Raw genomic sequence first — 25,244 nt, forward strand, 5'->3', positions numbered from 1 at the left:
TTTGCTTTGGCCCAACCGGTGGTCGGTTCAATTTATCTGCCGGTTCAATTTATTTGTTTCTCGTTTGTTAATTCAATGGTTGTTTCCAGTTTCTTGCATAGATATACATGTCAACAGGCTTGCAGATGATGGTATGCAGTTGTTTTTGAAGTTATTTTTCTCCTCTTTGATTGGACCGTAGGTCTTAGTATCATGGTAAGGTTGCTTGATTCTAAACATAATGATGGTATGCAGTTGTTTTCGAGGTTATTTCTCTCCTCTTTAATTGGACGGCGGGTCTTGGTATTATGGTAAAGTTGCATTGGGATATCCTTTCTTTGATTGAATTACTCTAGTTCAACCTTCTTTTAGCCCATTTTATTCACTTAATGAAATGTGCTGTTTAGCTGAACAAATAGTTTACAATGCAAAGTTTCAAGTTTATTGACGCAATGTTCACTAGTCGGTGCCAGTTTGAAACCAGAAAAAAAAAACGCTACTTTGATTTTTTCATGTACAAGTCGTGGTCCAACAAAGAATGGACTATATGCCACCTCTTTATGCAAAGACGATACTGGTTTCCAATGGCCATGGGATGCTAAAGTGTTCTACATTTTAAGTTTTGGAAGTATTGCGGTATTCCTACTTTCACATGGCGAGGATTGTTTTCTCTTGAATCTTACAAAAGAGGAGCACGCAGTGGATACTTTTACACCTGGCTTGGATGGAGGAGGATCATCTCTTCATCTCTTTTCCTGTTGCATGGAAGACTTGGGATGCACTTGGACAATTAATGCTACATGCTGATAAACTCATGAACAAGAGTGTAATCCAACTGTACTCATATAGCCTAGAAGAAAGCTTCAAGGCCTACAACTTGCATGTACATAGCTCTGTTTTTTCAGACAAAGGATGAGAAAATTTTATCCGAAGCTTAATTTCAATGAGCAGGTTAAAAGCATAGTATTAAATCTAGGGTGATGTTTCATACAAAATTCTGTGATGTATCAGTCATTCAAATAACAAAGGTTCAGTCTCTTCCCTTCTTATAGTGAACTTTGTATGTTAAGTAATGGAAAAACATATAGATATAGTCATATAGGGTCAGGGCGCCGTATCTTTCGCGCGAAAGAAGAATTGGCTTTTCTTCGCACTAATCCATCGTTGGATCATGCAATAATCCCTCGAGATCTGTGCATGAGGTTGATCGAAGAAGTATAGAGTGCTTTCAAAATCAATCATTCTTTCGGCCGGTGTGAAAGATACAACCCCCAACCCTCATACAGAACAGAGTGTAGATCCCCTGCAGCAAGGAGTCAAGGAGGGTTGGCCAGGTGGGCTGGTCCAGATTTGAACAGGTCCTGTTGGCCGACCCGGTCAAAATTTTTCACTCCTACTCCTCCTAAACAATGCATCTAAGCATGCAATCCAACCTTTTACACATGGAACAAAATTTGAGTACCATGCATGGATGGGCAAACTCTGCTGCCTGGATCCCACATAGACAAGAGAGAAAAAAAAAACCAGTTACAGCAAATAAAACCACACAAAAAAATTATCTAAGATAGAATACTCACAAAGCATTGATCTCAGACTGGAAATGTAACCCAATGTTGTGAGTTATTTTGATCAAAAAAGGAGATGATCGAGCTTCTACTAGGGGACTTGAGGTCTACAAACTGATGATGCTTCATGCCATTCTCGATCGTCCCCTTCAATCTCCAATGTTTGTTAAGTTTGCATGGAGAAAGGATGACCAAAAGGCTTACCTGTTTGCAAGAAAATCTATCACAAGCACAGTCTGATCTATGTATGAGTCACCCCATTCTGCGAGCCAGGAGTGGCTTGCAATCCACAATGATCGGTTCAAATTTGGCCCGAAGGCGACCATGCCGGAGGAGTCGAGGAAGCTGTCGAAATGTTAAGAAAGAGGGTAGGCCACCTCCCGCGCAACAATGTACCTGTACAAAGCCTTTCCGGTGGTTTCGATAAAGGCCCTCAGACGCTCAAGTTAGGGTGGAACTCAGATGGATCAAAAATCCTTTAGGCATTACCTGATAGGGTTATTTATAGTCCCTGTAGAGGTTCCCAGATAGCGGAGGTATGGCCCGTTCTCATTATGAGAGGAGATGGCTTCAAGCCAGATGGCGCGTAGCTAAAGCTTGGTTGAGATGCACGATGCAGTTCGTTCTTGTGTACGGTAAAACGTTGACAGTTGTAGCAGGGTATAGCTGGAGCAGTATGGCGTTATCCTTGACTGTAGTTGGCCAGCAAGCAAAGCATGACGCGGAGGCGTTGCAATGTACGGCCACGTAGGCGAGCGTGGGCAGGCTCGTGGATGCGGCCGTAGGCGAGGTCGAGCTCGGTGAGAGGTCGCACCATATATTTGGCGAGGTCGGCTTGTCGGGTGCTGAGGTCGGCCTAGCTTCCCCAGTAGAGCGCCCCGAGCTCGAGGGTCGGAGCGTATTGATGGATAAGGCGCCTCGAGCTTAGTTGGAGAAAGTCGGCAAATATAGAAGGCGCCCCGAGCTTGGTCGGAGCGGGTCTGCAAATATGAAAGGCGCCTCGAGCTTGGTCCGAGCGTATCGGCGAATATCAAGCTTGGGGCGGGTCGGGGAATATTCCTATGGTCGAAGGAGCTTTTGGGCCCATAGTTGACACAACGGGACGTTCCGAGCTCGAGTCTGAGACGTCATTATAAGCATTAGAAGAGGTTACTGTAGGTCGTGGTAGTTGAGAGATTCGATCGAGGTCAATTGAGCTTTTGGTGGAATCTGAAATCGGACTGGTTCTGAATAGGACCGCGGTTCTGTCTGATCAACGTTGTGGTCTGCTCGGCCGAAATAGGATGATCTCTTGCCCTGAGCAAGACGATCCATTTTGCACCCCATCAACATGCATGCTCATAAACATTCCCAATTAAACATGGAGCTCAAATCCAGCTTTCCCTGTTTCACGACCTCATGCCATGACCATCCAGAGCCCGGTATATATCTATCACCCTTTCTTAGGGCAATGCAGGTATATATGTCGCATATCTTTCATTCAAGTCCTCTCCTTCCAGCATGAATTGTTCTTTGTGCTAAGGAGCACCAACATCATGAGTGATGCGGTGTTTAATGGGGTAAGAAGTAAGTATGCGGCCATGGAAGCATGTACGGGTGCCTGCTTCGAGAAGTGTGCCAAGCCAACAACTCCTTGAGTGCAATATACCGCATAGGAAGAGATTTAGGGGTCCAAAGATTAAAAGAAGCTTTCCCTGTGCTGCCCCGTTTAAATGAGAAGATAAGAGAGAAAACACTGTTGTAGTAAATTAAGATGCATAAATATGAGGATATATATCTTCCTACCCAAACAAGATGTGCCAAATTTGAGAAAAATTTAATTTTATTAGCTAAATGGTGTTGGCGATTCTTTAACGATGTTCCTTAGATTTGGAAGGAACCAAGTTGGATAGGCTTATCATAGGAAGATTGGAATTCATCCTTTTTATAACGAGGATGGAAAAAAAAAAAAAACCCACGTCAATTCAGAATTCATTCTTTCAACTTATTATTTGTTACTTATTATAATTCCTGTTATATAACAATTTATGTGGCTAAAAACTGTTCTAATGACCATCCCAGCTCCTGCCACGACTCCAACTCATCTGCGTCATATTTTCTTAATTTGTAGAAAAAAGAAAATACTTGAGAACTCGTTGACCGAGCAACAGTTGAGTCATCGCTTACGTTCTTAAATTCCAAAGTCTAAAAAGATGTGAGGGAGTTTGTCTGGGTCCGGGCTGGATCGGAGCAGGCACGAGGCGTCTTTTTCTTCTTTCGACGACGTGATCGCACAGGAAAGCATTTACTGAGGAACAGCGGTTGGCGATGGTATTAAAATCTCTTGGCCTTTAGGGGGAGGTCCCATCAAAGATCCCTCCAAAAGGGCAGGGGCAAGGGAGCACGGGATCCAAAGCCGCCAGCCTGAGCCTTTTGGGGACGCTGCCATGCCTTGATGCGTGAGCTCCTCTACTTCCTCTCTCTCTCCCTCTCTCTCTCCCTCCTCCTCAAACTGCTCCAAATGTACCAGATTCGCACCAGCCACAGTATCCTCTCTATCAGTCTCTCTTGCACGTAGTGCCGCAGCTAAAGCCGCCTTCTTTGCAAATATTATAGATTTTACTGGAAAAACATGGATTATGATTCGGAGTTTTTCTTTGAAAAAATGGTAATGATCAAAACCGTTATATAAGAACAAATGAATGAACAGTTATCCTCAAAACAATCATGATTAGTATAAACAAAAAGCTTTTGCTTGTACACACTGTTTGAATGCTGCTTAGGGGTGGTAAGATGACGGTTATCCACATAGATAGCCAAACAAATAAGAACAATAATACGTCAACTTTGTTTGGTCAACGTTCTCAAAAGATTTAACCACGATAGCTTTTTTTTTTTTTTCTTTTCTTTTCTCTCTTTTTTTTTCCCTAGCATATCTTTCCAATCCTTGGACGTCAACTAAACAAAGAATAATTCTAACTCATTGTTATCTAATTAGGGAATGGCCAGCAATGGTTAAAGATATTCGTCACCTAATTAGCTATTTGGTAACCAAACATGGCCTAAGAGTTTAGTCGCAGTCTTAAGGTATCCACTGCACAATCAAATCCCTTTTATTCCCAAAGTAGATGCTAACCTTGATGCTTTAAAATTATTTCTTTGTGTTTGACATGGTTTACCATTTCATGAAAAAGAATCTAATGAATATTTCATAGTAAAGAATGTATTTATTATACCATGGAAACATATAGAGTTAAAATACGATCTAGAGATGGTCACAAGCCAAATTGAAAGAAGAGGAACACCTCGAAGATCTAAATAACTTAATCCTAACTTTGTCTAACCTAATCACTAGCATATGCTATCGTATGCCCTGTGGCTGGGTGCAGCTAGGAGAGCAGGTTAAAGGGAGGCCCTAGAAAGGCTTAGTTAATCCTCCATTTTCCAATGATCTATCATAACATTATAGCATTCATCAACTGTAGGAAGTTTCATATAAGTGATTCTTAAGATATTTCTAGCTTTGACATATATATTCTCTACATATTATCCTTATGTATTGTTAAGAACTTAGTTAGTGCTTGGTTCGAGTAAATTAGGTCATATGCATCAGATTTTGAGTCAGTTTATTGTGTTTGTCAAACAAGATTTGAAGAAAATAGTTATTTCAATCAAATCTGCTTATGGCAAGGACAAATATGTCAAAAGAAAGGTTGGCATAATCAAGTATGTATAACACGAAGCTCTCATTTATTTATGCCTCTATTTCTTTATGGACAAAAGTTATCGCGATCTAAAGTTATAATTACTTTTATTTCGCTTGTTCAATCTTCTACTTAATTCAAAAATAGACTTAATGAAGCAGGCTATATGTATATGCCTGATATATACATTTGTGTGCATGCATACATGCATGTATATACATAATTATATATGCATGTATACACTATGCATGCATAAAATTACACTTCAAACTTGTTGTTCTGCTAGTTTTTGTTGATCAACTGAAATAAAATGATAATAGAAGCGTTCCTCCAGCTCTAAACAAGATTTTTTTTTTTTTTAAAGCAAAATGATAGTAAGTTATCCTATGTTTCTTTGAAAAATAAAATGATACAAAAGAAAAGGTAGAGTAATGTTAATCCTTTGATCCATCTTGATAGCAGTTTTAATTTACAGATCTTTTAGCACTTTCGATCATGACACTAGTTCCTCCTTCAGCTCCTGTTGCTGGAAAACAGACCCAGGGGTGACTGCAAGCCGAAGAGGAGGAGATTCTGCTGCAGTGAGGTGGCGGACGGCTGTCTCCGGCGCACCTGCAAGAAGCCTGAGCTGGGGGATCCGGCGAAGACCCTCCGATGCTTAAGTCAGAGAGAAATTTGGAGATATTTTAATGGAGAGATGTTTTCTGGCGAGGGAAGAAGATGTCCCTCTCCCCGGAGTCCCCCTTCTTTATAGGAGGGGGTGTAGTGATTACACGCAATCGGATGTGATTGCGCAAATCTTGAGTTAAATGAATTACCGTAGATGATGCGGGATTTCAGGCTAGCTGGCGACCGGTTGAGATTGCGAAGATTCAAATATTAACAGCCGTTGTGGCGGAGACTGCGGGATTTGATCTCGGATATGGAGGATTTGGTGATCCTTTCTTTAGGTGGACCGGCTTGACTGTTGGTGGGGTCGGGGTCGGTCTCAGCTTCTGACTAGGTCTTCCTTGACCTTGAGGTCAATTGGACTTTTCTCAGCCAAGACCATACGTGTTGAGGTCATGCCTGCCGAGGTCGTGCCTGCCGAGACCACACTCGCCGAGATCATGCTTGCCGAGGCCATACTTATCGAGATTACGCCCGTCATCGGATTCGGGTGCTTTAATTGTATATGTGAATCTGTTAGAGTGGAAAAGTGACTGCGTCCCGACCAGAGGTATTGTCCGCTTTGGGAAAGTGCGTATGTATCGCACGACGCGTGTCGTGTGCAGCTCTTAATGGGCAATATTTTCCTCACGGCATTGTCCTTCTTAAAAGGGCCCCCAGGAAGGAAAGGGGTGGCCCATCCTTATAAGGCACAATCCTTTCCGTTACTCTTCCAATGCGGAACTAAAGTCTCGGGTCCCCCATCCACCCCCCAACACTATCCCCCCAGCGGAAAGGATTCGTGCGGAAAAGTTTCGGCGGGGCCCTTCCTCTAGCGCCATCTGTTAGAGAAAACTTCCATCTGTGCAAGGTCCGCCTAATCTTATCAACATGACAGAATTAGCTACTTCCTTCGCCCGAGCTCGAAAACGACTCGAACTCGGAAGTCGGGGATAGTGATGGGGGGAAAATGGACTAGCCCACATATACAATTAAAGCATCCGAATCCAACAATGGACGTAATCTCGATAAGTATGGCCTTGGCAAGTATGATCTTGGCGAGTGTGGTCTCGGCAGGCTCGACCTCGGCAGGCACAACCTCGGCAGGCATGACCTCAACACTCATGGTCTCGGCCGAGCAAAGCCCGATTGACCTCAAGGTCAAGAAAGACCTAGTCAGAAGCTGAGACCGACCCCGACCCCACTAATAGTCAAGCCAGTCTGCCTAAAGAAAGGATCACCAAATCCTCCATATCCAGGATCAAATCCAGCAGTCTCCACCACAACAGTTGTCAATATTTGAATCCCAGCAATCTCAACGATCACATCCGATTACGTGTAACTGCTACACCCCCTCCTATAAAGAGGGGGGGACTCTGGGAGAGGGGTATCTTCTCTCCTCGCTAGAAAACATCTCTCCATTAAAATATCTCCAAATTCCTTTCTGACTTAAGCATCGGAGGGTCTTCGCCGGATCCCCCGGCCCAGGCTTCTTGCAGGTCCGTCGGAGACAGCCGTCTGCCACCGCACTACAGCAGAAGCTCCTCCTAGGCTCGCGGTCGCCCCGGGGTCTGTTTTCCAGCAACAACTCCTATGGCTATATAACTTCATGGCATCCATGTGAGAGGCCAGGATGAGGATGATGTATGCATGGTCACAGATGCGAGACTCCAAATTTGACCACCCCCCCCCCCCCCCCCAAGTATTGGCAGGTACGATTTGTCTGGCATTAAGATTGAAACCTCACATCGGGATGGTTATATGTGAAACCACGGAATTGATTTAGCCATCTACATGAGATACAAATGCATGCTGAGAAGAGGAATGTAATTATAAGCTCAAGACCACAAAAAAACTTTTGCTCGGATGATACTATATGTCTCCCAACCTTTTAGCAAGAGGACGAGAATCTAAGTTTTAGTTATATCTGTCTTTGCTTTGATTCGAAGCAGCAAAAGTTAGATTTTGTGAGCTTCTATTCAATTTGTTTGAATGCATAGCCTCTAATTTAAGTGAGATGGGATGGTGCAAAAAGGCAAAAAAACTCCAAAAGCTAAGTTTTTAATACATAGATAAACATTATTCAACAAGAAGGATATTAGTGATGCTTCAAATTGTAAATTGAGAACATCAATACATATAATGACTGAGGTTTTATAAAATAATATTATAACTGTTTTGGCCACCCCTATTAAAATTTACATGTATAAGAATGGATGGAAAAAATAATAGCTATCACATTAATGCATTAATTTTCACAATGGTCAATTACAATATGCATAACGGTTATTATTGGCAATTATATCTTTCTCTAAATAGAATATCAACTTTCTAAAATCCAATTTTTACATTAAATTTCTTTTCAAAGTAATTGTAGGTCCCAAAAATAATTTTTTTTAGTACAACCCAAAAATAATATTTTGTATTCAATAAAAACTAAATGAAATGACAACACCATTATTTATCTGTTGTTACTTGCACTACAATAATTACTATTTGAGCATCAAAAGTTTGAGATTTTACTTATTGGGATAAACAATGACCACTATAACCATTATAATGTTAAATAATAGTTTCAGTGGAGGTCTATTTTAATGGTATAAATTGTTATTCAAAACCTCATATAAGAGTGGTTTTTACTAATAGAAAAAGAGCTATATAAAACTATAGTTTGAAATTAATTAATATGGTCTTTGATGCTGTTGTTAAAGATCTTATTGGGTTAGAAATCGAAAACATACAATTTAGACTTTTACTAAATCATATTTCTGTGATCTTTTAGGCAGTATCTAAATGTTTTATGTTTATAAAGTTAATTTGCAATTTAATTACAACAGTCTTGATATTTAACTAGCAATTATTATCCTGTTCCTGGACCAGTAACAATTTCAACCTTTTATGTAAGCCATCTAGGTAACGTGATAGAGGTGCCTCGAATTTCTATGGTGAGCTAATGGTGACAACTATCACCACAATTTCATTGATAAATGGAAGTGAGCACACATAACTGCTGCCACCAATTCATTCGAAAAATAGACCAAGAAAGAAAAGGAGGGTATAAGGTCAAAATATTCCTCCATGGTAGAGATGGTCCTCACAACAAAAATTGAGAGTTGAAGGCCATCATCACAAGATAAAGAAAGGTCACAACTAAGAATGCCCAAACCAATGAAGTTTGACAACATTTGCTATAGCCATTTGTATCTTTGAGAAGTACAATAAGGATGCCTCTACTCCAATTCCTAGGTACGAATTGTCCTTGCAAGAAAATTAAGAATTTTAGATAATTATCCAAAAATAAACAAAGACCACAACTAAATGTACCCTCAAAAAAATGATGACATGAAACCAATGAAATTCGATTATCACTTGCTATGGCAGCCCCTTTTTTTTTCACAAAAAACACAATGAGGATAGTGCTATCCCAATTTGAACCTAAAATCTCTATAGAGCGATAGGGACGCGTGTTGGCTCACCTAAATTTGGTTAGTAGTGATATAGCAATTGGATTTCATTAATTTGTGTTAAGAGATTTTCTTTTTGCCTAAATAGAAGTAAGAGATGTTGATCATTCTTGCATAGGGAGATGGCACTATATAAATATGCAGCTGTATTTAAACCATAATATCGTCCAGATAAAACCCTAGAAGTATCGAGTATCACAATCCATTGTGAAACTATCGGTCATCTTTCAACATCATAGTATATATGTTGGGAATAAAAACTTAAGCCCCTGCACTTTGATTTGTGGACTAGGCGGTGACTTGCCCATCTTATTTGTTGTTATCGTTGATAAATTGAAGATGATGATGGAAACCGAGTTTTATTGTAGAACTAGGTGCTAGAAATATTATTAGGAGTGGGAATTAATGACTAGACTGCATTATATTATTATTTCCAATGAATAATATATATAGAGAGAGTGTATAAGATCACGCAGTTACAACTATAGAGGCACTCTGTTCTATAGTTATAACCCTAGAGTCATTCCATTCCTAAGAGACAGAAACGTTCCGATAATATGGTTACAATCGTAGAAAAGTTGAGAGATGCTCTCTTCTCATCCTGTTCAAATACTTGAAGTGTAGAAGTCTAGTATATCGAAATGATGAACGGCCGGATGGCCAAGAATCTATTAACAAGGTCCAAGTCCGGACCATTTCCTGTACCTAGTACCTATCATTCATGCAAAAAATTTGTCTTCTATGTCTTCATTGATTTCATCACCTTCAGCATATTTTAGATTTTTCTGCTTGTCCTTAGGAATCGGACAGGGACATCTACAGCTCCATTTTACGTGACAACAAACTTTCCCTACTGCCCAAGAAGTGCTTCTTTCTTTGGATTCTTTATCCTTGCAGATGAACAAACAAAGTTATAACTCGAAGTTTTAGGGTTAGGTATGTCCAGAGGGCTCCCCTTTATTCAGAGTCTGAAGAAACCCATCATTCAGCTCAGACTCGCACGGCCTTTTGGCTCGCAGCTATGGATTTGAACTCATAACATCTGGTTTGCTGCTTCATGTGAAACTTATCCTCTTCCATCGAGTAAGTATGCTATGACTTGGTTTGCATGTGAGCCTTTACCTATGGGACAAGTCTGAGATTGCTTATTTGAATGTTTTGGGTTCACAGGCTAGTGCCCAAGAGGTGGTAGTAGAATGCACCGTTGAATCCTATGGATAGACAAAAGCAAGAACTTTGTGCCTCATGAATGACTTGAGCAACTTTTTTTTTTTAAAAAAAAAAGAATAATTATTCCTGTATAATCCATGCGACCATCTAAATCTCATTTTCTATTTTTTTATTTACTTAATTATCTATTTATTGTTGTGCTGATTTAGTTTAGATAAATTCATGTTAAGAAAAAATCCATTACTAGTGGTTGGTTTGATAGGAGCCTAATTCATAGAAGGATCCGTAGTCTATAAACATTAATTCAATCTAGCTTTTAAAGGGAATCACGACTTTAGCGAACTCTTTTTCATGGCCAATATTTGATTGGTAAATTTGTACAAATGAGATCAAAATCAATTTTTTATTAGTAGGATGTTCTTAATTTAAAAGAAAAGGAAAGGAAAGTAGGTAAGTATACATGGGTGATTCTTAGATGGTGCTCTAAAAAAAGAAAAGGAACTAGGTAAGTATAGTTTGGATGGATTTCAATTCCGCTCGCTCTCTCTTAATTTAAAAATAAAAGAAGAAAAATTCTTGACAAGTAATACATGGGTGTTTACATGCATGGTCTAGACTTGCAGCATAGACCAAAACCCATATTATAATATGCCACTACCAAAGAATTTCCATGCATATGCAATTGATGCATGAATGTATGTGCATACACATAAGCACTCACCCTTGCACCTAATTCCTAAATAAGGATGTCGTATAGGAGTTCTCATACATTCATTATGTAGAAAATTGGATATACATATAAAGGTGGCATATTGGATTAAGAGATCTCTGAGAAATATAAAATTTGATAATTCAGAATTAAACGTTTAATGCATTACCAAGAAAAGAAAAAAATAAATAAACAATGCTTGATTTTTACCAAAATGTGGTTAGCTATACCTAGATGGACAATAATCAAATTGTTTATTAGGTAACTAGTAGTATATTCTCAATTAATAACCATTTCTTGAATGGAGAACCTATACTATCCAACGAGATCAAAATACAGACATAAACAAACCCAAATAACTCGTTGTAATTGACTTCAAAAATAGAGGGCTCGCGCTACAAGCATAGACTTATCACTATCAGAAAGCATTTGCATACCATTAAGGCATCATAAATGCTACTTTAATAGTTTATATAGTGCATCTAAGTCAAGATGAGAAGCAACAACAAATAAAGAGAGAATAGAAAAAGGAAAAAAAAAACCCCCTTTTTGTGTATTATTTTGGAATGCGACTAATCACTATTTCATAAAAACAATGAAAGAATTATTCATGTCAATGACCCCAAAAAAAAAAACACATCCTAAAGACTATATAACCCTTCATATTAATGCTTTATTTGGAGCTTGTTCTCCAAATATAATGCTTGAAAGAGTTTCATGAAATCCATATCACTTCAACAAATAAAAGGAGTGAGAAAATGATAGCCATCAACACTAATGACTATCATTCATCATCCAACAGCTGATAAGCATCATGTAAGGGCAGGTATAACAAGAGAAGAGAGATTTACACAAACTATATATAACAATGTAATTTTAAAATCAGCACCCTCATTTTTTTTTCTCCTTTTTTTCTGGAGTTCTCTGCTTTGAAATGAACTACTATTGCCGGTGGATAATAGAACCTGGTATTTTTTTAAAAAAAAAATTAAAACCTTAATTAAGTTTCAAGAAAAGGTAATTAGAAAGGTTGGAAAAAATATCCAATGGATAGAATGGATGCCAGATGGACAACGCAAGAAGAAACAAAGCGTTCATTCGATCAAGAAAAGATAGAGAGAAAGCCAGCTGAAATCAATAGGCCATCATAGCCTGAGTTTGTCCAGTGCGAAGAATTCCTTCTAGCTGAGGCCATGTTTGGCGGGTTCCATATACCATCCATCCCAACGATCACATGACAAACAGTGAGTTCTCCACTGAGCCTCTTTTTGTACCTTATGCCTTCTGGTCCTTCTGCCAACCTGATATGGCCCTTTGGGCAATGGGCAAAATGATACCTTCTTTCACTTGTAAAATGATGTATGTGCAATGGCAGAATAATTTGTGCCGAGATTGATGCTTAATCTTTGATGAGATGGATAGATAAAAGAAGAATATTTATAGAGAAAAGTTAATGGGATGGCAGATTGGATGGTGGCATATGTTGCCAATCATGCATAACCAAATCTGTGGGCAATTGTAAGAGATATTTCTTCTAAATTATTAGATATTTTATTTTCAAATGCGCGTGAATGTATTGATTCCATATTACTATAAGGCACTAGGTATGTGCATGCAAGAAGTTGAGTGTGGAAAATTCTATGCATGAAAAAAGTTCTAAGGTATTTTAAAGAACATATATTATGAGCTAAAATAGTGGTAGAAGCACCATCAATCTTTCGATAGAAATAATAAAAAATTATCTCTGATAAATACTTGGATAACGATACATCTCCATGAATTAAATATATACCCTCCCTCCAAATAAAAAAAAGTGCAACAATTGGACTATGTAGTCTTGTATTTTATGTTCCAAATTATACTTGTATGGTTCAATAGTTAATTATAAGGTTAGCAAAAAATAGTCATCATTTTTCTTCTTATTGGAGAAGGAAAAAATAAAAAATAAAACATTACGAAACATATTCTTAAATAAACATTATAACATTGTGTGCATCATTGAAATTTTTATTAACTCTATCAATAACCAAGTTCCAGCGGTTGGCCTCTGGAGGAGGTTCACGTTCAAATTTCCCATAGGTCATGCATTATAATCATGATGCTCAACAAAAACTACATTAATTTTTCAGGATATCTTTATTATAATATTTCATAATTACTAAAAATCATTTCATAGTAATCATGGTAGTTGTTATTGCACCATTTATTTTAAATCTAGATTTAAATACAGAGACAAAAAAAAACTAAATTTCATAAAAAATGTTAAAAGTTTTACTCCATGCTAGCTAGTGAAGCTAATCTGAGCGATATTCAAGCAATAAATTAAAAGAAAAAAAATATAAAGAACTAATACAAAGATTCAAGAATCAGTTGATAAAAATCTACTAAAATAATCTATAATTAAGTTACAATCATTACTTGCCCCAAAGCTTGAACATGTAAAACTTTTAATAATAAAATTAAAGAATACATGTTCAAACTCAGGATCTCTACTTTAATATCATATTAAAATCATCACTTGCTCCAAAAACTTAAGTTAATAAAATAAAATAAATTTATTTATATATTTTATATTTTTTTATTAATTATTTGATTTTCAAAAAGCTGTATTTTTTTTTTTAATTAAAGTAGAAGAGTCCAAATCCACCAAAGTGTCCGTAAACCACGAGTGGAGAAAGGCATCCCATGGAAATGACCACACGCAAATTTAAGAGCATAAAAAGGAAAGCCCGTATTCCCAATTACCCGATGGAAAGCTTCCAAACCTTTTCTAAAAGCGGCAAGCGAGGAGGATTAAGCCGACGGTGGGAAATCCACCCACATGAATGCCACGGTGTGGCAGACGCACATCGTACCTAGTAGTTTTTAAACTATAGAAGAAAGGCGGATGCTGGTCATCAATAAATGAAGGCCGAGCAAATGGTTGGCACGGGGAGCCCACGAGATGCTACTCGGAGAGGTCTCGTGCAGAGAGCCTCTGATTGTATGGCTGGAAGGATGTCAGCCGTCTGATTACTCCCCTTCTGCCTTCGCCATGCCCCTCCCTTCCCCATAAAGTCCCACGCCATTTATTACTCCCCAGCGGGGCTGCCGATTGGGATAAAATCTCTGCCCATGATCTAAGCTCTCCATGTCCTTCCCTCATCTGCTGTCACAGAATCTTGTGATAAATAAAATATCTAGAAAAGGCCTCATGTATTTACTCTGAGAAAACCTTAGTATTAATTTGTTTTCAAGGCTTGATATAACTTTCTCTGTAATGTGTTTAATTTTGGATAAACTCTCATCATGTATCATTTAACACTCGCAATAATATACACCATGAATATATCTTGAACTCTTGTAGCTGTCTAAAGACATTAATCATTAGGTGACACTCACATTGAGTTCTTCTAGTAAGGCATCATAAATGTGTTATTAGACATATTGATTCCAAAAAAATGGCCTATCAAAGATTCCATATGCATGTGCTTATAATAAAATGGACATATGTTTGTATCTTACCATGGCAATTGCTCTCTGCTATGGCAATTTATGATTAGAGTTAGTATTTTTTATGTTAGTCCCATACATATAATATGACCCAGTTTTAGATGTATTTCAAGCTATCTATATATAGTGTTATGATTGTTTTTTGCACATTAATGAATAGGCCAAGCATTTGAATATAAACTAGCTTTCAAAATTGAAGCCCAGAATTACAGCTTGCCCTGGTTGCTTAGCAACCAAATGTTTTGTATTTGATTTTTGGACAATGTGCTAAAGGTTTGAATTTGGATAATTATGGTACATGTATGTCTGCCTCTCTTTCTCTCTTCCCCTCCTCAAAAAAAATCAATATGTATAAAAAAAATAAAATGCTAGAAAGTGCCAAATCTCAACAAAAAGGAAATTCTTGGATAAAATGTGTTCATTTTAATGTTTCTCTATTTTAAACCAATGTAATAGGTGTTACTCTTCAGGTACTGCATATTAATTGTATAACTTTTTGGTTTTTTCATGACTTCTTATTACACTAGCACTAGCCCTACTATTTGGATCAAAATGGTTAGTTCAGATGGTTTCTCTTTTCCAAAAAAAGAAGGCAGTGGTTGTGTTGTGAGGTGATTTAAGATTTGCGCGCAATGGCTGGGTCTTCTCTATCTGGAAAAAAAAATATAATGATAATTTTTATTAGGCCTCACAATGAAAAGTAATATTAAATAATAGTTAATTACTAATATATTGAGTAAGTAATTGGATAGCATGCTATTAATTTTTAGAATTTGCTATAATGCTTTTTAATATTTTTTTTTAAAAGACAGATATTCATCCTATTTTTTTCGGTAGTTATTTTGAAAAATTTGCTTTGATCATGAGAAGTAAAACGGGACAATGGGGAAGCATGATGGACGGAGGTCATTAAGAGAAAGGTCAAGGCAAGGATGGTAAGGAGGAAGAGGAGATATTTGGATGGATTCTGCGGGTTCAGGGCAAGTTGGTGTGTATCACCCACTTCTAAGAGATATCTGGGTCATGGTTCGGAAGGGGCAGGCTGTTTAGGTGAGGCATGTTTTTCGGAAGGCTGACACTGCTGCTGATTGGGTGGCCTTTTTTGTAGCTCATCACTCGGAAGTACATCTTTGGATGGGTGAGGCGGAGTTGCCAAGTACGCTTCGAGATGTGCTGCTTTTTGACTTTTTTGACGATATTCGTACACGTTTTGTATGATGCTTCCATTTTTAATACCAAAAAAGAAGGAGAGGTTGGGTTGGGTTGAGGCGGCGGGCAACGGCTGTTATTCCCAAGATTGCAATATTTATCACGAACTTAGTATCAATTATAATTTCCAAATTTTATCCAAGTTATGGTACTTACCATGCATGCTAGACTTTTCATTGGTTATAACCATTTACTATAAGAAAAATCAGGATCATTCATTCTACAATCAATGGTAAGCAGTATTTTGAAAGATTTATCCTACCATAGATTCCAGGGAGCACCTAGCAAAACTCGTTAAAGATATTAGGACAGGGCATTCTAGAATTCATTAAGATAACGGTCATAATCGTAACAGCAGTTATTTTAGACGTTGACATGAACGGTTGAATCCCGTACAACGCTGTACAATCCTCCACGCAGACCCTACGCCAAGCTAGACGGTGACCGTACTACCCTCTTGTCCGTACGGTATTGATAGATATAAAGAGACTGGAACAGAGGGGGGAGGGGGGGTGGAATCGGTACGTGGAGTCCTTTCCCTCTCACCCTCGTTAACCTTTCTCTTCCTTCAGCAGCCCTGCCACCTTTTCTTCTTCTTTTCCCCTGTTCCCCGAAGTAGGTCCGGAACTAAGCGCCAACACTAGCAGTGGTGGTGGTGGTGGTGATGGAGGCTGGTGGCAGCGGTGGTGGTGGTGGAGGAGGAGGGGGAGGAGGAGGGAGGAGGAGACTCGGTAGCAGAGAGACCAGCCCAGACCGGGCTAGAGCAGGCAACACACAGCAACAGCAGCAGAGGTTAGCGAGGCCTATGAAGAAGGTCCAGGTCATATACTATCTTAGTAGGAATGGACAGCTCGAGCACCCCCACTTTATGGAGCTCCCACAGCTCCCAAACCAACACCTTCGCCTCAAAGGTTTTGCTTCTTCCCATCTAACATATACTACCAACTTGGATGCAAATGGCCAGTCATCTTCGGTTTTATTTTAATCCATCTTTACATATTATGTGCAGTAGCTTAACTTTAACCTTTTTCTGGATGGGTTAATAGATGTGATAGATAGGTTGACGGTTCTCAGAGGCAGAGGCATGCCATCCCTGTTCTCGTGGTCTTGCAAGAGGTAATCCCTGCTGGTTTGGTTCGTCAACGATTGTCTAAACCTTATCTCTTTTAGCTCACATCCTTCTATTCCAACTAGAGAAAAAGCTTTTCGAATGCCTTTATATTTTTTTATAAAATAGGAGCTATAAGAATGGCTATGTGTGGAATGACCTGGCGGAGAACGACATCATCTACCCAGCTGATGGCGCCGAATACGTTCTCAAAGGCTCGGAGATCATCCAAGCTTGTTCTGGTAACCATTTATTCTTTTTCCTTTTCCTCCCAACTCCATATGCGTGATGTTTAACATTGCATGTTTGCATCTGTTTGTCAATTAGTTGTAATATTTATTCTAAATTTCAGAGAGCTTTGCACACGTAAAGATCACCAACAGGCAGCCAAAACCATTGCAAATTTCCCTTAGCAGACAACAAATAGAAGTGGAAGAGGAGGAAGAAGGAACAGAGGAGGAAGAGGAAGGGGAACAGGAGGTAACAGAAGAGGAGGTGGTGGGCAAGTTCGGTAAGGTCACCCCGACCGGGGGTTACAGTAGTAGACGGTGCTCCCGCGGCATTTCGACGGACGAGATCGAGCGAGTCGAGAAGCCGATCAAAACCCGGGACCAACCCACCGAGCTTTCACTCGACGACGCCTCCCCGCCCTCCTCCTCCTCGTCAGACAAAGCCCCGGCCGCCCACCGGTTCGAAGACGGCGACCCCGTGGGCGAGCCCGGTCAGACGCGGAACTCGGTCCTGCTCCAGCTCATCGCGTGCGGCTCGGTGGCGGTCAAGGGCCGGGCCGCGGGCGGAGGCGGCGGTGTCAGCGGCGGCGGAGGGCTGCTAAAGGCCGCCGTGTCCTCTGCCGCCGCCGCCGCGGTCGGCGCATCGTCCCTGGCCGGCGGGAGGAGGGGCAGGGCGTCGAACAAGGGGTTGGTGAGTCGATTCGCGAGTCGGCCGGGGGAGGAGGACGAGTTGCGCTCCGTGTCGGAGAACCCGCGGTTCGGTCACCTCCAGGTGGAAGAAAAGGAGTACTTTAGTGGGAGTATCGTGGAGGGCAGCAGGGGCCCACCAGGGCCCTCACTTAAGAAGTCCAACTCATATAACGAAGAAAGGTAGCATATAGCCAAACTCTTAATTCTTATCCTATAAGTGAAGCCAAAAAAACCTCTACTTAAGGGAACATTGATGCATGACAATATTGTCTCCTTTGGATCCTCTCGAGTAATTCGAGTGTCCAGCTCAATAACCTACTTTCCGTGCATCACATGCATTTTAGTGATTGGATGGGATGGGACATGTTCATGCTTTCATTGTATGATATGTGAAGAACATGTTCAATGTCCTTATGGCTTCTTGGGATTCTCAATCTCTTATGCTCAATTTTGCCCCATCCTATTTAGTAGCCTAGTTAATATTAGCAATTACTTAGTGTAATATCGCAGTTTGAATGATTGTAATGGACTTGACCCCATCCTCTACAGTCCTTTTATCATGCATGATAAATGCCTAATCTATGAGTTTTATTTAATGTTGCTGTTATGGTTGGTTAGCATCAGATGGGCACCTTCAATTCAACCAAACCATCTGAAATGGTTTTCTCTAAGTTAATTACATTGATGTATTAATATGTAAGTAGTCTGATTCAAAAAGAGGAGCCACCATGAGTAAAACATCACCAACATTGTACTAGGAACTTCAGAGAGTCCATACCATGCATTAAGAGGATTCCTTGATCCGGATTCATGTCTATCCTTTGGGAAGTATATCCACGGAGATATCAAATGATTGAGTCTTACTTTTACATACACAAGTCACTTTTCATAATTAGCTACAGCTTTGATCATGTCAACTAATCGATTTATCGTTTGAATTCGTTATTGTTGGTGGTGGTGATGGGGACAGGAGCTCAAAGCTTGGAATTGGAGAAACAAGGTTAGAGGTTGAGGAGGAGACAGAAGGAGTAAAAGGAAAGTGTATCCCTGGCAGAAAGAAGTCCTCTGCCAAGCAGCAGCAGCAGCAGCCGCCCAAGAAAGGATCCCAATAAATTGATGCCCCTTAACTGTTCCTATGTTGTTAATGCGTTGTTGAAAAGGTCGTCTAATTTCCCTATTTCTCTCTCTTTCTCTCTGGGGGCAGTGTTAACTGTACTTTATCGGTTTGACTTTGTTTGCTGACAAGATATATTGGGGATGGTTGGTATTGGGCCCTGCAAGGATTTAATGTTCCCAACATAGTTCTTGTTTGGAGTAGATACTAGATTCCGCTCTCCTGTTAAATTTCTCCAGCATAACGCCATGGGTCTGATTTGTGGATTTCTTAAGATCTTTCTCTGGATATGCTATCATACATGCTCTTGACTGAGCCACAATGATGGGTGTTTGATGGATGGATGGATGCAATTAAATGAACCAATTAAACAGTAATATGATGCTGCGCCACCTTATAGTCTGCCCATTACCCATCTGATGTGGCAGTTCGCGATTGGTCCAATTCACATGCAAAAGTTGGTGGAACTCATCAGTGATGCCACCACATCAGATGGGTAATGAAACATAAAGTTTTTTTCTACTGAAATGTTTGGAACTGTTTCTAGCTCTCATTGGACAGGAATCTCTTCTCCTTTTGTTTGTTGTTGGATATGTTTGTTCCCAGCATAGTAACAGTTCTCTGTATGGCCAACAAGCATCCTTTGAGATAAGCTCATGCATTTCGTGTCCCCCAAAAAACTCAAACCTATGAAGGACACCTGCAAAGCTAGAAGTGGAGTTCAATTATTTCGCTTCCTCATGTGGAGCAGCATGAAAGCAATCTGAGGTAAAATGCACTCCAATTTCTTAAGAGTGAGGCTGTTAATAGTCTTATACTTGTCTCTGATGATATGAATGGAGTATTCTTATGATAAATGAAATGTATTGCTCTTCTGGTGAGAATAGACATGCTACAATATCATCACGAGTATCGTATTGATAAGCTTGCTTGATGACACATAATCCTTATAGACACATTTATCACAATATATGAAAATATTTATACCCACACATCACAATGAATGAAATATAATGAAATCGGAACGACAAGGCTCTCTTATCATTTTGTTAGGTGCAAAACTAGCAGATGCTGGCTTCTGAAAAACAGATTAAAAATAATAAGGAATTGATTATGTTCTTTTACATGGTTAGAGTCTGATCCTGTTTACAAAGAAGCAGTTCTTTATATGTTAGAGCCCTATTATTATCCCTACTCACCAAGTATGGTCTTGCAACTCTAACAAAGTGTGATGCCCACCACTTAATTCTGGAAGTTCCGAAATTGATAAGGTAACTCAAAGTTGAGGAACTCACCTCCTTGATCTGAAGGAACCGAAGATTTTCTTTTCTTTCCCCCCTCCTCTACAATTGTTCTCAACAACAGGAAATCTTAGGATACACCGAGGGAAGACCGAAACCATGAGAGCCAAAAGAGTGAGTCCAGCATATTTTGTTTGATTTGCTGACTGCAGATCTGTTATGCCCTCCAATGGCCCCACACAAATCACAATGTTCGATTCTGGCTGATGCGGACCACCTCATGCTTGTCACCAGTTGATCCAGACTCCAATTTGCTATGAATAAGAAGGTGTTGAGCCAATGCCTCATCTTCTCTGCACCTGTTTCAACTGTGAAATAGAAATATGAACTTTTTGCCCCCTTCAAAAAAGAAAAGAAAAGAAAAGAAAAGAAAGTAGAAGAAGAAATATGGACTTGCACAGAACACCTGTAGTGAAGTTATCTTGGCATAATGTACGCACCATTTAATAAGCTTGAAAGGATGTTCATCAACACAACAAGATATGAGCAATTTGGAAGGTACGCATATTGCCCGGTAGTAAATGGCATCAAGTGATTCAAATTATCATTCCCATTATACAATGTATCTTCCATGGCAAAACGAGACAAGGAACAATATTTATTCAATCCATTATCAGATCACTCAAACTGGAGACTCCTCAGACAGCTCTCGCAGCTGCCACAACTTGACGGAACAACAATGGGCCTCTTTAATTCCTTGCACGATTTATCATTTGCTACAGGTCCTATACTATGGCTGTCCATTTTTAAATCCAAAAACAAGTAGATTTGACAAATTCATCAAATCAAGCATCTTTCTCTTCGACTAGGATATGCAACCTGAGTCATATTTTCCTGATCATCTAAGTCCAATCCCAAGAAAAGAATTCATTCCAACTGTTTAGTGGAGAACTAACTTCCGCATCCATCAAGGCCTCATTCCATGCACATAAAACACATTACCTCTGTATGTAAGAATTTTTTCCTCAGCCCCCATACACCAGAGGTGGCCTTGCAACTCCAACACCCCTTTCATAACTGCTGTTTCCCACACAAACTTGAAGACTCCAAGAGCCCTATTCAGCTGCTTCACTCCATTCCATACCATCGATTCATCGCAAGAAGTCACAATCTTCCCAATGCTCAAATAAAACCTGCCATCAGTTTCATACACCCCTCCAGAAACCTCAATCTCAATATCTCTCACATTGCCATATAGATAGTAGAGGAGTAGTGTGAACAAACACTTGGAAGAGTGGCCCAAGCTCTTGGTTAACTTCTTCTGAATCAGGCAGTCTTCATGTCGGGCCTCCTTGTAACTGATATCCCTCTCGACCAAGATATCTTTGATCTGATACAACCCTTCTTTCATCGCTTCAAGCTTCAAGACATGATGACTCAACATTTCCTCTTGCCCTAAGCACTTTGTGAGATCCACAAACATCTCAAGAACTTCCTCCCACCTGCGTGATGGCAGTGGCTTCTCAACCTTTTTTAAAGGTGCTGGTCGCATCCATGATGGAGAGACAGAGCTTGAAATATAGGTGGCATCGGCACAAAACTTGATGCAGCTCAATACTATCTGCTCACCCATCTGAAATGTCAGAGAACAGCATCGAAGGGAGTTCATTTCATATTTCAAATCTTTAAGCACCTGCTCAAGTGCTCCCCTCCATATGTGGTGCTGTGTGACTTGTGGGCAGACAGTCAGACGGATAGACTTCCTTTGCTGAGCCGAGATGTTCAGGAAGTCACAGACCCTAGTAAGAGAGTTCAGCATCATGGAGTCCCTTTTGTTTGGTTCATGGAAGCCCATGGCCAATACAGATCGATCGGCCGATGTGATGCCCTTCTTATAAGCACACTGCATTGACGAAGATCCAATAAAGGCTTTAGCCAGTGAGTTGAAGGTCTTCATATAGGAGATGATATGATCGTCTGTGATGATTGAGCTGCTGTATCTGTTAGTGAGCCTCCCATCAATCTGCTCCACATTTTTAAGTATATGGGCCAATCTAATGAGCTTAGCATAGGCTATTTTATACCATTCCGACTGCACTGACTCTTGTTCAAGTTCTTCAGCATGGTGGTAGAATGCCACATTCAGATGGCCATAATGTCCAGCTCCCCTTTGTTTTAGGGACTCTGGGAGAGCAGCAAGACTTGATATGATCTTGTGGCACATTGTACTTCTCACAATCTACACTTATTCTTCATTCACACAATCCCAAAGTTTCAGCATGCCTTAGACCACCTTCATAAAGACAGTCTTATCAGACACTTGATCTGCAAAAAGGTATTGTGCCCCTTCTTTTCTGTTAGAGATGAACCATCCTTGGCAAGTAGAAACATGCACTTGTTATTCAGACCAGCAGAATGACCACATGAGTGAGGAGAGCTTCATGAGGAGCTGTTGAGAATACTAGACTTGAAATGGAGAGAGCCAGGATTGTATCTTGACAAGAGACTGAACCAAACCTGTTTGTGTCACATCTGCACCAGAACCAGACCGTCTTGCACCCAACTTCTCTTTGTTCCACTTGCTACGAGTCAACTATTACTAGAAATTATATTTGAAACCTCATGAGTGCATTTAAAAGATACTGTCCTATCATAGCAAGCTAAAATTGTCACAAGAACTACTTTCACATGTGTTCAATCAAAGATATAATAATTACAACAAAAAGAAGACTGCCTTGATCAAGCTTGTAGCTAGCATAGTAAATTGATAAAGCCACTTAGAAATTGTATGAGACACATTGAATTTGAATATTAGCTTATTAAAGATTGCAGTTTTCGGGATATTTGGGGAGGGCTGTCACCATTGTGCAATCAATTAGCTATGGACTTTTTAAACAAAAGGGAGTTGATAGTCTTAATAATGAGATGAGTTGCTATGCATATGGTGTCTATTTATAGGCAAACTTGGAGACAGATAATGGACTGAGGTGTCCTTATTATCATAATCTAAGAAGCTTATTTTGATATCGAATACATGAAGATCTTTTATGGAATGACACAGAAAAATGTGGATCTTTCAATAAACATATAGGTTGATGAAGTAGCAATAGATTTTCAAATGTGTGTGAAAGGATTCAAAAACCTAAATAAAATCTAAAATAATTAATTACTTTGTGACATAAAAATCAGGTGGAATCATTCAGAAAAGAAAAAAAAAAAGCAAATCATGCAACAAGTGTCCAACGTAAAAAAGAAGATAAGATATAGAAGAAAGGAGAGACTAGCAAAATAGTGAAGTAAGTTTCAAGCACTTAAATTTAGCGACCTAGGAAATCATAGCGCCAGACCCATCCTAATTTCTCCCCCAAGTTGGCTAGCAGCTAGATCCAACTAAGTACCACGCAAGGATAAAGATAAAATCAAGATTAACTAATAGTAAAAGATAATATCCTACTTCAAGCAAATTATTATCAGCTAAATCCAGAAACGATCAAGGACCATGGCACCGTGGGAGCACAAGTCATTGCTCACTAAAATCTAAAACTTCTGTACGAATACAAGCTGGTAACAACAAGTAGAGTGAGTCAGGCGTTTCTTCGAACAGTGAGAATGCATGTCATGCTCGTGAAAGAAAAATCTATGATACGTTGCGGTTAGAAAGATGTCATGCTTAGTTTGATTGACCGATGGTTGGGATCGAACAAAAACAACAAGAGACAGATGATGACGTGCTATTGGTGAGGAGAGGAGAGGAAGGATTAGAAAGAGAAGTAATCATTGCGAGGGATGGTAGGAGATATACTGGAATAGGAGAAGCAAGGTGACAACCATAATCCGGGAAGACAAGGGTCGTCAAGGTCTTACCAGGATCGGGAGGAAGGGGAGGTTTTGACGAGGAGCGGTTGCAAATGCCCAGCTCTGCTGCCTCTGCTGTTTTATACGAAAGGAGTCCGACCGCGTCGTCTCGTTCACCGATGGAAAGTAGTAGGTTAAAAGGTTGATGTAACGATGGAATGATCCAAGATAAAACTTGCATATAGCGCACGCTTTGTTTTTTTTACAAAAAAAAAATCTTAAGGCCTGCCGCCTGTTTGGTTGAGGATAATTTGGTATAAAAAAACAAATTTTATTGGATTATCATATTTGACATAAAAAAACATATTTAAAAAAAATGGTAAAACAAATGATAGATCTCACATCTATTTTTTTTTAATAGAGAATATAAAATAAATACCATCAAGGAGTAGTATTTATTTTTTTATACTGGATTACCAAATGGAGGTAACCTGAACATATCATTTCTTAACGAAAATACTCACACTTATATTATATTATTATATTAATTATATCAATATATATATATATTAATATATTATTAATATATTGATAATAATAGTTATAATAGTATTATATTTAATATATTAATATATCTATTGATAAATATAAATTATTAGTAAATAATTAATAATATTTATTAGTTATCAATAAACCTAACATAGGATTTAGTAATAATTAATATATTTATTTATATACCAAAATATACTAAAATTTTTTGTAATAAGAAAAATATTTTCTAATATATGTATAGTTAATTTAAAAATATCTAATAACTCACATAAATGTATCTCAATATGCGAAATAATGTTTATGTAAGTGGGCCATAAATGGCTAACAAATGGGCTTAGAATAAAATATTATAATTTGAATTATTTATTTTAGAGTATTGCTGGAAGTTTGACAATATTTTCGTATAAGATTACATCTAACTAAACATTATACTCTTTTGCCAATACCAATTTTTAAAGTAATTTTTCTCCTAACTAAATATAATAAAATTTATTTTTTTCGGCAATTATTTTTTCATATAAATGATTTTCCAAACTATCAAATTATCTCGTAATCTGATATACCCTATTACGATACGACGAAAAAATAACTAAGA

The 25,244-nt window shown here is 39.0% G+C and overlaps 2 protein-coding genes across 6 annotated transcripts; one reads left to right on the forward strand and one right to left on the reverse strand.

Annotated features, from left to right (window-relative positions):
• The first annotated feature begins 16,442 nt into the window (after positions 1–16,442).
• Positions 16,443–19,359, forward strand: LOC103717242 (protein UPSTREAM OF FLC). Its single transcript, XM_008805558.4, has 5 exons — positions 16,443–16,830; positions 16,966–17,035; positions 17,157–17,269; positions 17,380–18,127; positions 18,918–19,359. Exons 1-5 carry the CDS (start codon positions 16,584–16,586, stop codon positions 19,057–19,059), a joined length of 1,320 nt encoding a protein of 439 aa, XP_008803780.2. The 5' UTR covers positions 16,443–16,583; the 3' UTR covers positions 19,060–19,359.
• Positions 19,360–20,075: 716 nt separating this feature from the next.
• LOC103717219 lies at positions 20,076–24,312 on the reverse strand. 5 transcript variants are annotated; one of them, XM_039128880.1, is made up of 3 exons: positions 24,167–24,312; positions 20,803–22,901; positions 20,076–20,650 (listed from the first exon to the last, which is right to left on the reverse strand). In XM_039128880.1, exon 2 carries the CDS (start codon positions 22,524–22,526, stop codon positions 21,270–21,272), a length of 1,257 nt encoding a protein of 418 aa, XP_038984808.1. In that variant the 5' UTR covers positions 22,527–22,901; positions 24,167–24,312; the 3' UTR covers positions 20,076–20,650; positions 20,803–21,269. The 5 variants fall into 5 exon arrangements, with proteins under 5 accessions (XP_038984808.1, XP_008803748.2, XP_038984807.1 ...); XM_008805526.2 differs by having other exon boundaries at positions 20,076–20,670; XM_039128879.1 differs by having other exon boundaries at positions 20,769–22,901.
• Positions 24,313–25,244: the final 932 nt, after the last annotated feature.

Source organism: Phoenix dactylifera, chromosome 8, assembly GCF_009389715.1.
Source record: "Phoenix dactylifera cultivar Barhee BC4 chromosome 8, palm_55x_up_171113_PBpolish2nd_filt_p, whole genome shotgun sequence".
Classification (NCBI taxonomy): Eukaryota; Viridiplantae; Streptophyta; class Magnoliopsida; order Arecales; family Arecaceae; genus Phoenix; species Phoenix dactylifera.

Bases quoted from the DNA above. Each gene is read 5' to 3' on its own strand.
- LOC103717242 (XM_008805558.4), top strand. From the start codon at position 16,584: ATGGAGGCTGGTGGCAGCGGTGGTGGTGGTGGAGGAGGAGGGGGAGGA. The intron at 17,036-17,156 runs GTAATCCCTGCT...TTTATAAAATAG, and splicing joins TTCTCGTGGTCTTGCAAGAG to GAGCTATAAGAATGGCTATG. The intron at 18,128-18,917 runs GTAGCATATAGC...TGATGGGGACAG, and splicing joins AACTCATATAACGAAGAAAG to GAGCTCAAAGCTTGGAATTG.
- LOC103717219 (XM_039128880.1), bottom strand. From the start codon at position 22,526: ATGTGCCACAAGATCATATCAAGTCTTGCTGCTCTCCCAGAGTCCCTA.